The 18,031-nt window shown below is 35.5% G+C and overlaps 1 protein-coding gene and 1 long non-coding RNA gene across 2 annotated transcripts; one reads left to right on the forward strand and one right to left on the reverse strand.

The window, feature by feature from the left end:
- Positions 1 to 91: 91 nt before the first annotated feature.
- Positions 92 to 11,439, reverse strand: Pxn (Peroxidasin). Its single transcript, XM_011060620.2, has 5 exons — positions 11,240 to 11,439; positions 4,780 to 5,297; positions 2,853 to 3,654; positions 2,401 to 2,755; positions 92 to 2,307 (listed from the first exon to the last, which is right to left on the reverse strand). The coding sequence occupies exons 1-5, from the start codon at positions 11,437 to 11,439 to the stop codon at positions 265 to 267; spliced, it is 3,918 nt and encodes a 1,305-aa protein (XP_011058922.1). The 3' UTR covers positions 92 to 264.
- LOC147909791 (uncharacterized) lies at positions 11,359 to 16,206 on the forward strand. Its single transcript, XR_015545071.1, has 2 exons — positions 11,359 to 11,491; positions 11,661 to 16,206. It is a non-coding gene; the product is annotated as an uncharacterized LOC147909791 (long non-coding RNA).
- The last annotated feature ends 1,825 nt before the right edge of the window (positions 16,207 to 18,031 follow it).

Genomic DNA, 18,031 nt, shown 5'->3' on the forward strand with positions numbered 1-18,031 from the left:
ATGTGTAAACATATTTTTACGTTATTTTGTGTACGATGACTTTAATGTGCATCAGTGCACACTGAGTGCGGCCAATCGAATTCGCTATAAGTTTTTGCAAATGTTTTTATTTACAACAATAAATGCATAAAGAATATGGCATATATTAAAAATGCAAGAGCGTTACTATCTGCTGGAAAGAGAGAGGAGAGAGAGAGAGAGAGAGAGAGAGAGAGAGAGAGAGAGAGAGAGAGAGAGAATGATCCAAGTACACACTTAATTTCTCTATTGTGTTTTAATGTCTTTTAAAAGTAACTCGAATTCTTTCATTCTTCGTGACAAATTGTCAGACTGTTGTTGCAAACGCTTAGCCTCTCGATTGCTTTCATCAAACATCCTTTGTAAGTATTCGATTTTCTCTTCGCGACTCAACGACTCGTAGTCACGACTGGGTGCAAAATACTTCTCAGCCTCTCTACGCACGCGGGAAATAGTATTATCACGATCTTCGCAATTTTCGCAGCAGTCAGACCACGCGTTCAAGTCTACATAAGGAATCTCGTCACAACTGACAAAGTCATTACGACTCTCTACGGGCAGTAGAAACACGTTGGGTTGTATGCGAGTGATGTTGTCGCCGTTATCGCATAAGATTCTGGCTAGTGACACTTGCTGAATCTGGACGAGTTGTTCCGCGCGAAAGACGCTTGGATTCTCGTACCAGAACCGATCGCCATCCCGGGTTCGCCGGAATTGCTCCAGTAGGAGACATTTGAACAGCGGTCCAACTTTCATCCCCGGCAACTGATCCTCGAGAATACCACCAACCCAAACGTCTATATTGCTCGGATGACCATATAATTCGCGCAGCTTCTGCCGCACTCGAGCGCTGCTGATGTCGTTAGTCAAATGCTCGAACGTCTCGACGCGCGACATGTTGCAATAATCGCGCCACTCTACATAGCCGGGAAGCCCGTGATCTCTTCCTCGTTGGATATTCATCGCCGCTAGATCGAGCGCAACCGCGTGAGCGGTACGGAATAGCTGTTCGGTGAGCTCGACATTGAGATTCTGTTCGGGCAGCTTCAGTTTCGCCGCTGTGGCGTACATACCTCGGATCAGCGGATCGACGCCACCTTCTTCTACTAGTCGCCAAGGCGCAAAAAAGGCATCACGCAAATTGAGAGGACCCTGAGGAATTGGTTGGTAGGACGCGTTCAGCCGCTCTAGACGCGGTTGGATGAGCGAGTGGCCAAAACGTAGAGCAGCGGTGGCGAAAACGTTAGATATGCTGGCGTCTACGTTGGGATCGTAGCCTCGGTATGGTCCCAACATAGAGTCCTCGACCGCCGATCCAAATATTCGCGGCAACCAGTGTCGATAAGTGATGTGTTGCATCTCTGCGCCGACGATACGTCTCGCTTCCTGATACAATTTTTCTCCATTCCAGTGTGGATTCATCTCGCGTAGCGTGCGAGCGATGCGGTTGTGTTCTCGCAACCATAAAGTATGCATGGCCAGCAGGCCGACTTGTTCGTTGGCACGAATGTCACCGGCTACGAAGCAATTGATCGAACTCTCCAGTGGATTCCTACGACAGTCGACAAACTGACCAGACGCGTATGGAAGAAGAGGCTTGTGACCGGGAAGTGTGGGACCTTCCCGGAGCAGGCCACGATCCGTCGTGAAATCACGCAGATCGCGCGCCAGCTCGTCGTCGTAGCCGTAGACCTGCGACGCGTCCAAATAGCTGGTCAATTGATTCAGCTGTTCTCGAGGCATCAAGCCGCCCCATAGTATACTGGTCGCGCCAGAACCGCACACAGCGCTAGTTCTGATAAAGTCGATGCACCGTCTGTTGCTGATGCGCGGATCACCTGGCGGCACTTCCATCGGGAAGCAAGGTGCGGCATTGTCGCAGGATTTTTTGCAATCTATTCCGTCCCACGATTCGCTCGATACCGACGGTAACGCGTGATCGAGATCATGGTCCAGGAACTGACCCCACTGCATCACCATGTGGCTAATCTGATCGTCTGACGTAATTGCGTGGGTAGAGATTAGCGTGGTCGACACGAGACGTGCAGCGGGCTTCGGATAACCGTAGTATCGTCGTCCCTTCTCCCAACCGACCGGCATCGAGAATCCATTCTCGTAGATGGGTTGCAATACCCTCCGGAATCCTGTATGCGACGAACCCCAAGTAGGATGGCGCAGATTATTGCAACTGCCGTCTGTAGCCCGGTATTTGTGATGGAAGCACCTGTTGGTGCAATTCTGCCGACGTCTATGACCGGTGCATCCGGACAATCGTTCGATTTCCTTCACCTGCAACGGGACGTGCAGCGTAATTTCAGTGTAATTTCAGCTGATACATATACATACGTAGCATGATAGTGTACGCTTGATGATCAACTTTACCTGTTCAGCCGTTAAGATTTCCTCGTAACGGAATTCACCAGTCACGTTTGCTTTACTGCCAGTATCCACCATACGTCGAATATTGATGAGAGTTCTTTCGAAGAGCTCGGCGGGTCTAGCAGCCGCGCGATCGATCGCGTTCGGAAATCGTATCAAACGAAATGGATCAACGTGTTTCGATGAGCCGTCCGAATTAAAGAGAGACGATAACGTTTTATTAATAGCACGATCGATCTCCTCAGTGGCACTTTGGAAGGCTCGTATGACGAGTGTATCCGTTGCACTGGGCTGTCGAACGTGCACCAAAGCATCGCCGGTTGCGCGGCCATAATCGTTTATAGCTGAACATTCGTACCTGCATTCACAAAAATAACTCCTTTAATCTTCCCATTGAAAATAAAGATGATAGTTAATGACCGCTCTCGGCGGTCATGCTAGTGTTTCAATCTTACCTGCCGGAGTCTTGCGGAGTCACGTTAAAAATAAGAAGACTTCCTCCGCGTGTGATCTTGACCCTGTTACCCTCGAGCGCGCTACCGTCCTTCTTCCATTGTATCACTGGCTTCGGGATACCCTCAGCCCGGCAGGGTATCTCGACAATGGCATTCAGTTCCACCTCGATGTCTTGCGGTCTGAATAGCAATCGGGGCGCCGTTAAATCTACGACGTTCAAATCTGCGAAGAGATGAACCGTGTGATCGGTGCTCCTAAGATAACACTCGTATTTGCCCGCGTCGGTTTCCTTAACCGCGAGGATACGTAACAACGTGTCGTCGTTCTCGAACGAGATTCTATCGTTGAAGGGGATTGATCGGCCGTCTCTGAGCCAGCGAGTCTCAGGTCTAGGATTACCCAGTGCTCGACAAGAAAAGGCCACGTTGGTACCGGCGGTCACATTTTGGGATTCTGGTCTTTCAGCGAGTATCAACTGAGGCGCCGCTGTAATCACTGCTCTGGCCTTTCTGGATTTGGCCGAACCCATATCGCTGCTAGCTACACACTCGTACATCCCGCCGTCTTGCTCGGTCGTGCCAGAGATCACCAAGGTGCCGTCCTCGCGGATCACGTACTTTTCGCCGTCCTCACGAATTACTACATACTTTTCCTCATCGTCATCCGCCTCCCACGAGTATCTTGTATTCTTCATCCATTTAATCTTTGGCATCGGATCACCTGTTACTCGACACGTCAACGTTATCGTGTCACCAAATCGCACTACAGTGTCTTCCGGACCTTCTATGATACGCGGTTTTGCTGCAAAAAGAATCTTCTATTACGACGAAAATTTTGAGGAAAAATTATTAGGTGTTGGAATTAATTCGTAGCGTTTTACAAGTGATGGGAAGTACTTTCATTAATGTATTTTTTAATGCTCATGTGAAATAAATAACATTCTTTCATTAAAAACGCTACGAATTAATTCCAACACCTAATAGATAAATGGATATGAAATTATTTATTTTCGTGTTCCTCTCATTTCTTTTTTTTTATATCTTTTCTAATTTTGCGATACACATGTATAATATATCACGTCATTTATCTATTTATTTTATCTGCCTTTGTCACATTGAACTTTCTATCCGAATTTTTCATTGCGAGCTCGTACGAATAACACGGAGAGGATCATATGATGATTATTTATTATATAAAAGACTCTAAATATGTGTAAATATGTTCTCTAAATTGATAGTCATATTAATATTATTAATTGTAAGTAAGTATAGGTTTAGAATTGCCTCCATTATCATCGATTTGAAAGCTTAAAGTTTTTGAATTAATGAACAATCAGTTGATTGAAAGTTCCGATATAATAAAGGATCATCCTAGCAAGAGCCATCGTCACATAAGATGCAGTGCAATGGCCGACGTGTCAATGACCACAACGACGTAATCGGCATTAAGTTGTAACAGTGATAATATCATAATCGTGTGAACAATGTGTTATTGATATATAATATATAATAATGAGCAATGAAAAGAACAATGAAAGAATAAACTGTTAGCAAAGTATTCAAAAGTCGACTAAAAGAGAAATAATTAAGGAATAAGTGGGGGGAATATTTACTCACTTTGTTTTTTAAAAATTAAGGACTTGAAAAATTTTACTATAAACTTAAAACTTCACTATCTGAACTTATTCTCTTTGTGACATGAGAAGCGAAAAAGTACACAATAAAATAAAAATAAAATTCTCTCTAATATAAAAATAAAACAATACAATAGATAGATGCGACAGATTCTTGTGAAATATATCAAAAACTTTTCTTTTATTTCATTGATTATAATAAATAATTCTATGTCTGTAATCCAGTCTATTGCCCTTGGATGATATATTATATATGTATAAATCGTACTCTTCTACGCGTGCTTTTACTCAACTGCAATGAAAGTCCTCGGGCAACATTGTAGTTAAGGAGCGACCCTTCATCTCATGTGGAGATTGGCAAATTGCCGCCATCTCCGTAGGCTTGTCCTGAAGGCGTTCCACCAGCCAGACCAGATTACAATCGCAGATGAGCGCGTTGCTGTCAAGTCGCAGTCGCGTCATCGGACCAACGTTAACGAACGCATTCGCCGGCAACCGATGAAGCTTGTTGCTGTGCAGAAATAGACGTTCCAGCGCTGGCAGATTGTTGAACGTGCCCGGTCGGATCTCCCGCAGATGATTGTGGTGCAGGTACAATTGTTCGAGCCGTGACAACCCCGCGAATGCGCCCGGCGCGATGTGCTCGATGCGATTTTTGTATAAGTAAAGAATCCGTAGATTCGGTGCGCCCTCGAACGTGCCTGCCGGCAGCCGTCGAATGTGATTGTCGTTCAACAGCAAGGTATGCAATTGATTGTGTCCGTGAAATGATCCCCCGCGCACTTCCGCGATGCTGTTAAATCGGAGATCTCTGAAAGAATTTCGAGTTTCGGGATGAGTGTGAGATTATCTTTCTCGGAAAGAAGGAGATTATATTAAAATTACGTATCACACAATTACTGATAATTAAATACGAACGTAATTAATTATTAACGTTTTGCAACAATGGAAAAGTATTACAAGGTATCAGGGATTTATATTCGCGTTTATTTTCGCGACAAGATAGAAGTTTGGATAATATGGTCATTTTATTTATTTCATACAATCTCAGATTGTAGATCAGATAATAATCATGTTTCGGTTGCTTTCTCTAAACGCTAAATATAATTCTCTACGACATAAATATCTGGAATTTCGTATGTGGGCGAGAATATCGGAGTTATATATCTATTTCTCCGCGCCTACTTGTTTAGTGAAATGAGCAAAAGTATTCGTAAGCACTTCTTGAAATATAAGATAAAGTAAATAACAATCATTATTATTTCATCGATAGATATATCTATTAACATAAATAAATATCGATTAATAAGTTACATTCTTGCACATTCCAATTTGCTTATTAAAAAAGGTTACTGAATTAAAATATGTCTCATTAACGGTATACAAATTATATACCGTTATATGTATATAAATTATATAAATCGTTCTTCTCACTTTCTCGATATAAACCGTACTTCGTATGCGTTTCGTAGATCGGTTTTCACGCCTCATGCGAAATATTGGGTCATCTAAAAAGTATCCGCGGTTTTTTGTCACTAGACGGTGTTGATGGTCAACACCTAGTCTCTTTTTAGATGACCCAATAGATCGCTTTTCATTCATTTTTTGACATAGACCTTTCTTCATGTTTTTTTATATAGCCTTCTACAGCTCAGGCATCGATGTATAATGTGGAATAATGATGGCTGTTAATATAAACGTTTACATTACGTTTTATAGTCGTATACATTATTTGTTGGTATTTAGGTGAAATATTTGGATAATTTAAATGGTATTATCTTATCTTTACTAGAACATATGTATATTATCTTTATCTGTATCTTAAAATAATATCTTTTTTCAAATTATTTAAGATGAAGATCTAATTACTTTGATAAGAGATTATCTAGATACTAGAAACATTATTAGTCACACACACACACATACGCGCGCGCGTGATAATTATAATAAAATAAAAAATTATAGTGTTATTTCGTACGAAAGAAAGCGATTCCAGTAATCAACTTCAATTCCTTTATTCTGACGTTAAATTACTCTGCAGACAATTTCAAGTTTTACGGTAGTTAAATGATATACTTTGAACGAGGTCTTAATAAAACATCGCGTTAATGTTGACTGTATCAACTGTATGAAATGTGAAGCGAGTTTCGAGAAATATATATTCCATATAAATGCATCGATGCATATAAATATTCGTAATTTGTTCGTTTAATGTTACGAGGGCTCATATTAATAACATAAATCGCAAGTGAATTAACGATACTAATAGCAGTATATGAAGCGGACATTATGAGAATGATTCCAGGAAGACGATCCGTCTCTTTTGAACCATATTCATCACAGATTTCATCGAAGCTACAGCTTCGCCATTTGATTCACTGAGAGATGCACGACTATATCTACAATTATAACGATGACGTAATCTGTCCCCTTGCGGAATGCGAATTCACTTTCTCGAATTGATATGCCTTGTTTTGTATCTATAATCCAAAAGGCAAAGCGCAGCATAATGTTTTAATAAACGTTGACGTTATAATTGATATACGTAAAGTAAAACAAAAATGAAAATGAATAAATTTTAAATTATTTCTACAACAGTTATGTATAAAGAGATACAATTAGAGAGAGAAAGAAAGAAAGGGAGAGAAATAATTTTGATGTATTAAATATTGTTAACATTGAAGAAGAAAAGAAATTTATTTCTATGTGTTATCAAAATATCGAGAATTACTGATACTTAACGCATGTTTATGCTAGTGCGTGGACATCTCACATCAGCGATCGCAGTTTAATCGAGCAAGTATATATAATTTCTTACTTTACGCAGCATAATTTTTTGCGCACGCTATTTTATGTAATCAAAGATTATAATTGTGCGTAGCATAAGAAACAAATATCTCAACAAATATCGATATCGTGCCATAAGTATAATATATATATACATATATTTATTCAACGAGACCTTAGACGAATACTTAAAAATATTCAATATTTCAATCAACGTTCTATTGGATATTTTATTGATTATCGATCGATAAATGCAGCAGACATTGTGTAACTACTTATATATATTTTTTTTTATATTTTGTAATTTTAATTTTAAAGAATAAACAGTAATTACATGTTAAATGTATCGAGATTTTAAGTTTAATTCATATGGGAATTCAGTCAAACGCATAATGATTATAATACAAAAGTTTTGTTGCGCAATCAGAAATAAATTTCAAATAATCGAATAACACATCTATTAGATAAATAAATAATATGTATAAAAATAAAACATTCAAATTTGATTTATTTTTAATTACTTGCCAAAAAGTGCAATATTTATGTGCATTGTTACAGAAACGTATGCTCTTCTTGTTTATTAATTGTTTAGAAACGATATTATTTATACAAAACTTTGCATAAATAATGTTACAGTGAGTCAGTAGTCTGTAGTCGAAAGTCCTAAATCTTAACCTAAATAACAAAGGTGCGACTACTATTTTTCGCATCCATAATGAGTCATTAGTTGTACAGTGTATCGTTTGGCTCGATCAAGCAGAAGGAAAAAAGTTGAATTTGGCTAGTTTTAAAAAAATTGATAATCGTACAAATTGGCTGTTGGCCAACTTGACTGATTCACCTACGTAAAACTTAGGACTATTCATTATACCGACTCATTGTAGACCTGGACTTATATTTTATTATTTTCTCTTAACTTTATGCAATCATCATACGATGCCCGAGTTTATCAACTTTTTCGCACAAGTTATTATCCATGCTGTTTCATTGGCACTGAGATTGTCAGAAGAGAGCTCAAACTCTTATTCAGCTACAATTTTTCAACAAATGTGTGAAAGAGAATCTTTTTGTTTCTTTTGAGCTAAATAAAATTTTTCTGAATCTGACGAATCTACGATGAACGCGTTAAATACGTTAGACTCATTTTACATTGGTCGTATTGTAGGCGTTGAAGGTTTCAACCTTGTTGCATCAGCCAATCCGATGCGTTAATTTTAAAGTCGCACGATGCTTACGATACTCGCGACGCTACGATACGACAATGTAGATTAAGCTTTAGAGTATTGGGTAGGTCATCGTTACAGAAATAGTAAGCAAAATAATATAAATTATATAATCATATTTGTGTGAGCGTAAGAGATAGAGACACAGAGAAAAAAAGGATTTAATCGCGAAAATTTTTCTTTGGCTTATGTGATACAAGAAATAATATTATGTATAGAATCTATGAATTGTATTTACTTGTTCTTTATTTTAACAAAATTTCATCACCGTCACATGAACAGTGATCGTAAAATTTATCAAAGAGTTCTTTATATTTCGGAAACTTTATATTTTGAAATTTTATATTTCGGAGATGCATTCGTATAAATGATTGGTTAATTGTCACTACATTTGCTTTCTAATTTTTGTGGGATGTAATCCGAGACAATCATTATTTATAAATTATGGATTAGTAATTTTTTTCGAACTTATTATTTCACATAATATGATGAGAAAAAATATTTCTTATATGCATGTACATATAACACATACAATTGAAAAATTATTTATTTTATAATTTATTTATTTTAAATGATTTAATAAATCGCATGAGAGAAAAGTTACATATAAATAAAGAATAAAAAACGGAGGAAATTATATTTCCTAATCGAGAATTCTAGATTTACATTTCCACAATGTGTTCTAAGGTTAGATGATCACAATGATCTATGTCATCTAATAGCGTAATAAGGTCATGGTTATCATAATGTTGAATCTCTTTATTGAGTAATATTTTTTTTTAAGATAAAGTAAATTGTAATTTTATAGCAATAATTTTTAAGTTGTTATATAAATTAAAAAGAGATACGTATACGATTACAATGTAACACATACATTTAAAGTCACGTTAAGACAAATAGAATTAATTACACTTATCGTTGATTCACAGAATTGCAAACTGATACGCCAATATATATTTACCATATGTCTTTGTCCGAGATTTTGCGTAACGACTTACAATAAAAATGATAAAGAACTTATATACTCTTCATACAGATTGTAGATTATCGTCTTATTTTTTCCAATAAGCGCGTCAAAGTTTATGGGTACCTACACGATATCAATGACACATATCACCGCAAGATAAATCGAGGTGAAACGATAAAATAGTCGGCCGTTTACATATTGCGATATCACATTACCGTTTTCTTATTTCAAGTATTAAATATTTTTTTTGGGATATGCGCTTCTTGAAGCAGCGGAGTCTGATATATGTATATAAGTATGTTATACGTTTATCAGAAAGACACACATATTTATGTTATAAATCAGTGCATTGATACTATTTTTTTTTAAAGAAAAGAAAAATTATTTTTTTTTAAAAGTAATTAAGAATGACATAACTGCAATAAAAGCTTAGATTGATTAGGTAGACATTCATAAAAGCCGATTGTTCAAAATACATCATTCATATTTCGCGTCTCTAATTTATGTGATTGCCTCATTGATCATAACTATTTTCAATTTATGTCTTGTAAATTTATGTCTGTAACATTTAAATAGAATAAGATATGCGCTAATGTAATATTCGTGTATACAAAAATAAAGCTCGAAACAAATTCCATTGATCGAGATCTTTTATCAGGAAAAATTACCCAAATATACTAATTCGTAAAATATATGTATTCATAGTACTGTATGAACATAAAAAAATATGGTTTTAAATAAGTCTGTGGTTTTGCATTGTGCGCGCGCGCGAGTTCGTCTTACTCCATTCTCTTTCGTTTCTGTTCATTCCTCTCTTTCTTCGAAACTCCACCTAACGTCACATCGTTACTTATATGTATGTGTGTGTGTGTATATATATATATATATATATATATATATACACACACACACACACACACACACACACACACACACACACACACACACACACACACACACACACACACACACACACACACATACTCGCACACACACACACACACACAGTTCTAAATAACCGGTGATCTTCGGTTTTGTTGATCTAATTTGCCTTAAATTTGGATAACTTGTACGCTTTGCTGAATTAGATTTCCATTTCAAATTCGTGCATTTGCTGATTTTTACTGATTAAAATGTAATTAACTCTCTCTCTCTCTCTCTCTCTCTCTCTCTCTCTCTCTCTCTCTCTCTCATTCTCACTCTCGCTTTGAAAGAACATATTTCCGGTATTAAAAAATTTTTTTATTTAAGATAATTGTGTTTTCTTGCAGATAATTGTGCAGATTGATTACAATGCAACTATTACTATTATTAATTACTATTTAATTGTAATTTATAGTACGATGAGTTCTTGGAACAAGTCTCCATCATTGAAATGATATATCATTCTTCTCTTTCTGCGAAACATAATAAATAAACTGTGCGGAAAATACGAATGCATATTTTTCACATGTGAGAAATCGCTTAGTTGCGGTCTTCTTAATCATACATCTCGATTAGTGTTTTCCCATATGAGCGAATATGGACATCAATGCGCTTTCTCTTGACCTTTCGTTATTTACCATATAATTCCACTTACATTGATTAATAATCAAGCAACGATGGTTAAACATTTTTCTTGTATAAGAATTTTCGCATATAGGAAAATTTCAAATTTCGACTTTTATATAGAATATTCTCTATATAAAATGTATAATGCAGTAGTGATCGAAATTTCGAATGATTACGTTAAATTAAAATAATTATTGCTTTTTATAAAGAAAATAGACGACTTACAGGACGGTGACATTAGCGGGCACCCGTGGCACTTGGATCAGCTTTAGGAACATACATCGCACCTGCATTGTGTTGTTGTAGCAGACGCATTTCTGTGGGCATTCTACTGTTGCTCCAGTAGCCTGCTGCAAGGGATCTGTTGCGAATAGAAGCGACGGGACCAACAGCGTCCAGACCAACAGGTCCACGGTCCGCCTCATGTCCTTCGCTTGATCGTCGAGGTGTTCAGTGTACTCGAGAAATGTATTCACAGTAAGAGTAGTCTTTATGTCGCGGTACCACGTGGATCAGTTGGATGTGCATGTACACACGCATACACACACACACACACTCTCTCTCTCTCTCTCTTTCTCAAATACTTTCACTATATTATTCACAGGATCTATGCAATGGGCATTTAATTAAATGTTGAATATAATAGGAACACCACTGTTGGGACGCGCTTCGAGAGAAGGCTCAGGAGGCTAGTCAGATTAGTGGCGATTGCAAGAGACAAAAGAGAGGAAGAAGGAAATGCACCACCACAGCTGGCCACAACTGCCCGTCCAGTTTCTGAGCGGCGGCAGCCACTACTGTAGCGCTACGCGACTCACGTTCGCGTCGGGAGTCGGGAGTCGGTTGGGACCTCGTTCGGAGAGAGGGTCCATTGCGTCACGCGGGAGTAGGTACAAAAGACTTCCCCGAGACTCGTTTCTCTTCGCTTTCGTCCCTTCGTTTTTCGTGTTGCCGTCGCACCGTCGCCGTCGAGGCACGTTGAATGCGCGCTGCGAGCTGTACGAGTCCAAGAGTACGAGAGTATGCAAAGTAAGAGTACTCGCGAAATACCGCGATTTTTTTTTAAGTAACGGAGATATATCACAATGCGCGTAGGTTAGTCAAATTAATCAAAACAATAAACGAATAATTTTTTTACATCTAATTATTCATTACGATTAGTGGTATTAATTTAATGTAAAAGATTGAATTTTATATAGTCGATTATTCTCTTCGCATTCAACTGTGATTGATCGATCAGTTTCTTAAGGATTACTAAACCTATTGTAAATCAGAAATAATACAGAATAACGGGAGAGGAGTCAAAGTAAAAAATTTAGAAGATTCCTTAAAACTCTGAACGCTTATAATTACTCCAGACGTTTTTTGAACTCCCCCTTTGAACATCCCAAGATGCCCTAAAAAAAAGACGGTGGAAAAAAGATGGATGGCAATTCTACTTGTAAACGATAATTATACGATTGCATGACTTGAAAAGGATTGAAACAAAGGAACATTAAAGTTAATCTTCTCTCATTTTTGCACAATTTTATGTTATTTACAAAATTTTCATGTCACTCGATTATAGAGATATACATATGTCTCTAATTTTCAATCGAATTGATTTAGATAGTATTCATATTTTATTTTTAATAATGAAACGCGTTACCAATTATTACATATCTTGCTTCAAATAGCTTCTATCGATCTAGATTCAATACATTTTAATAGTATCAACGTGTATCGAATAGTATATTTTTCTTAACTGACATTAAGATATCGATAATTTGTTTGAAATATGATTTTAATATTGTATTTTATACATTAATATTTTTTGTACTTTATCCGTTTTCCTTTTTGATCACTTTGTATTTTTGATATGCCATTACATAATATTTATTACACATAGATTTCTAGTTTTTATAATATTATTTAAAAACATGTCTTAGATTTTGCTTTAATCCGCAGTAATACGAGTATATCAAGAGAGGAGACACGACATGTCTCGGCGCTATCTAATTAATCCTAAGATAATTGTTATTTCATATGCTTACTTGCGCTGTGATGAGCGGCGAATAGGCGTGTGCACGTTTCTATGTAATACGCCTGAACGCGCGTAGGGTAGATTGGATTTGTATACATATAATACATATATGGGCGTGAACATTTTGTTTACCGGGCATCACGTTGCTCATTGTGCGTACGATAAAAGGAGAGAAGGTGGAAGTAGCGAAAAGATGCATTAGGGGCTTGCTATTGCTGTTTATATTTAGCCCATGTAAGAACGGTTATGTTGAAGTTTACGCATTTATGCGTAAACCGTTGAATTGTACAAGCAAATTCATCATATTGCAATGACCTAGCGAGACATACATAGTGAGACCAGTTTGTGGTGATCAAGTCAAATAAACGCTCTGGTATATACTAACTAAATTCAAATGATACAAGGATTAATCAATTTAATGTGTCTCGAAATATAGCTCGCTTCTCACCGTTCTTATTTTTTTTTTATTTTGAATATTTAGAACAGCAAATAAAAGAAGAGTTAAAATTTTTTATGAGTTTTAAATGTTCATCTACGAAAATTGTTGTCTTTGTTCCTTGCCCGGTGAATTAATTTGCTTCGGAATTGCGTGCATAATTCCAATATACGTGTAAAAGTATTGTACTACAGCGCGTAACTAATCATCGGCAGCAGGCATAACCGTTGTATAAAGATAACGGTACTTAATTGAACCCACGTTGGTTTGGCGAGTGCCGTGAGGAAGTGATCTAGTTTATAAATAGCATCGTAAGATATTGATACTTGTATCATTACTAATGTAATCTCGTCTGATATTATCTTATAATTTCGTTATCAATCATGTATCTTCGTCGTTGTCTCACTTTGATCACCTGTGTGTACCTCTAAATTAGATAATATAATTCAGTTTATATTGTACATTTGAAATTGTTTAAAAGAAAAATATATTTAAATGAAATATTTAAAAAAAAACATAAATATCTACGAAAATCACATGTATATATGTATATATATATATATATATATATATATATATATATTAGGTGTTGGAATTAATTCGTAGCGTTTTTTAATGAAAGAATGTTATTTATTTCACATGAGCATTAAAAAATACATTAATGAAAGTACTTCCCATCACTTGTAAAACGCTACGAATTAATTCCAACACCTAATATATATATATACATATATATGTTACAGCATAAAGAAAATTATTTTTTGTAAAAATACTACGAAAAATTTTTGAAAAAATTGTTTTCGCAAGAATAAAAAGAATATTTAATAACAAAAGAAGCAGAAACAAGTGTTCTTCTTCCATTCATAATGCAGTTCTTTGAGAAGGCAAGCGAGAACGATATAAAGAAGTCGTCGCTTCGTCATTCAATACGGCTGCATATACGCAAAGAACAATGCAGATGACTGACGCACATAATAAAAGAATATTAAACGAGAGAAAGAGAGGAGGGGGGGAAAGAAAATATTAACGTATTGAATCACTATACAAAGTAAAAATCACGGAGGGAGAATCATACACGTTTTAAGATTATCTGTATAGGTATTGTACGCACGATATATTGCACCAAATCATTGCATGTATTGCTCTATTATTATCAAATATTATTTAAACGTACATCAAATTGACATCCAGATGTACATTCAGGATTATTCAGGAGCATTTGAGCGCTTTATTTTACTTATTCATAGATATTTTCTTTCACAGAGTAGCAACGTATATCTGTTATATTGACCGATATGCGAAGAAAGGAATAACAATATGTATAATTTGTTTATAAGAGCATTTTATCGTGTATACGTTTGAAATATACCATGTAAGAAAATACTATTAAAAATTGGCGTAAATCTAGAGCCAAAGTTATTCTCAGCCAATTCAAAATTTTATGCATTGCATTTTTGCTTTCCATATATATAGATAATTCATAAAAGTATTTTTATCGATTGAAATGTTAATTAGTTTACACTTTACAGTACTGTCAATTTTATATTTCTTGCTATTTTATGCGAAAAAATCCTTATTACGAGAGAAGAGGGACGTATCGACGTGAGCTTCTATAGTTGGTTGCACCAATGACGATATCAAGATACGTGCCTTAGATTAGACTTTATACGCCAGACGTTCCGCATACATCGACTGGAGTTATGTGGAAGAAAATTCATTGACCTTATTATTTCAATGAAGACTGCATTCTTCGTATATGTGTACGGTAAAAAAAATCTGACAATCGATATGACAATCGGTTTGATGTTTCTTGCCATCCAATGAGAGAAAAATACTATGGTATGTGCTCATTAAATTAATTCTTGCTGCTTTTTTTTTGCCTCTTCCTCTAATTGAAATCCATGCAAATAATTGGCTAAATCTTGGAATATTACATAAAAATAAACTATTAGAATATACTTTAAAAGTTGTGTTCTTCAAATGTGGTCTGATATTTTTTTCATACGTTTTTTGCCACACTTTGCCGCTGTTTATCTTATTTAACACCCGCAAAAGCCATTATGGCTAAACTTTATTCTTTTACCAGATGTAACTGAAACTTCTTGGAATGCTTGTTACCTATACTCATCGCGTGTTCGCGATGATGATACCTAAAATAGTAGATATGTAATACTGAGTAGGCTGACACGAAATATAATGGATAAAATTTCCTAAGTGAGTCGTCGAAAGAACAAATTATTTTCTAGCGATTATCGAAGAATAATATGATTCTTTTTATTCTATATTATTAGGTGTTGGAATTAATTCGTAGCGTTTTTTAATGAAAGAATGTTATTTATTTCACATGAGCATTAAAAAATACATTAATGAAAGTACTTCCCATCACTTGTAAAACGCTACGAATTAATTCCAACACCTAATACATAGGAAATTGCTTATAATGTATGTTTATCAGAATCAGAAAAAGCAGAAAAAATAGACTGATGTGATTTGAAGAAAGAGATGATTAATTGTGTGGTGTCGATGAAGATTGTTATTTCGAGATTTCATCTGATTAGGTCAGATGAAAGATCAAAGAACTTCAATGTCAATCGTTTACTTATAATAGTTTGTAATCCTGTCATGCTGCGATTTTTAATTTCTCAATGCTTAATCGACTAAAATAATTGAATGTAATCAAGCAGATGTTATATCTTTATGACAAAATACAGCAGATTGATAAGAAGAATAAAATGCAGTGTACTTAAAACTACATCAGAGTTTAAAGTATATGCTTAATTCGTGTTGGCTATTTTCGGAGATTCCTTTTCGTGAATTGTTTTTGGACTGATGCAAAACGCATCCGTTTGTCATGGATTCTCCGAGAGATTTCCGCTCTTCGTTCTCGCCTTCAGTCTCTATTTCCGCTCGTCCTTGCATCGCTGCATCATCGTGTCGGTTTGCAGATGTGCGAATAAGGGGCGTAGATCGTCAACGCCGTAATTTGCATCACGACATTGAATATCGATTGCGTAATTCATTACAATGTAACGCGACGTCGTCACTGTGATTGCAGAATCGATCTCGCGTAGTTAACTTTCAACCATATAGGAAGTAATTATTAGTTATATAACTGTAATATATATGCATCAATTGGAGAGTGCAAATGAGCTTTTAGCTAGCGATGCAGTAACGAATAGAGAGATTATCTAATTATACCAATATCATTTAATCCTCTAAGAATTACGAGCATAAAGTAAGAGTTATTAATTTTTTACTTAAAAAGTTTAAGATGAAAAAATGTTGAATGTTACACTTTTTTCTGTTTTGTGTGTCAAACGTATTTTGAATATATGTAGAAGTCGAATTTCCTGTATCTGTCTAAATAGAACAAAGTTAATCACAATCTTTTTGTGATGCACTTTATGATTAGAAATCGCTGAATAGAATCGAGCAATCATTTAGGGATCAACCAGTAGGGTGCCTCCAATTTTTCAAAGGTCGAGGGAAAAATAAATCGATTTTATATTTTTATACATCAAATGCAATTTTATATATCGCACGTATTACATATCCTATACATATATATAATTTTTTAAAATAACGAAGTAACGAAAAATTAATTTGTATTTTACACCTACAGTCTCTTTCTATTTGTTTAATTATAAAATATATAAGATAAAAATATGCGCGATAAATATAATGTATAGATTTATATGAAAAAAAAAACGGTACTTATGTATTTAGTATTCAAAATATTTAACTATTGTAAAATATTGTTATAAAAAGTAATAAAATATATGTGTATATATATATATATATATATGTACATATAAATATATATACACACAGTTCTATGTAATTTTAATCTAATTAAACGTACACCCAAATAGCACTTGCAAAACGCTAAAAAAGCGATCGCATGCGCTTTTCTAGCTTTGTTAACGCTTTGTAAGTGCGTTACTTAGTCAGTGTTGGGCCATTAAAATATTAGGTAATGCGATGGATTATGCGAAAGATTTTTTTCAAATTCGTCATAATTGAATGAACTTAACAAACTTTATACTCTACAAACTTTATTGATATAAATTCACTTAATCAGTAAATTATATAGGTATACATCATCATTATCTTCCAACCGTGGCTAAAAAATCTGCCGCGCAACTATTGTCCACAAATATATTTTTACAACAGCGTATATATTTTTTAAAAGTGTTTATTGTAAGTGTTTAAATCTTGCAAATTCTTTTCGCTCAAAAAATTCTTGGTTTTGCGTTTGGTGGTTTCTTATATTTGTCAGAAAAATAAATATAATATAGATTTAAAACTAGAAAGAGTTTATAACGTCCCACGTAAAAAAAAGAGGTTCTGTCCTGTAAATAAGAATAATTTATATTCAATTTAAATATTTTATGCTTATTATATTCTATATATACACAGAGAATCTCATTTGTGTAAGGCCACAATAATTTGAAATGCGCCATTGCCGCTCAACGTCACGGGCTTATAGGCGAGGTGCGGCTACAGAAATAGCCCGTGACTCAATATTTAGGCAGAGTCGATTTGTTGTAGCATGTTT

This window comes from Acromyrmex echinatior, chromosome 5 (assembly GCF_024713525.1).
Source record: "Acromyrmex echinatior isolate Ae372 chromosome 5, ASM2471352v2, whole genome shotgun sequence".
Taxonomy (NCBI): domain Eukaryota; kingdom Metazoa; phylum Arthropoda; class Insecta; order Hymenoptera; family Formicidae; genus Acromyrmex; species Acromyrmex echinatior.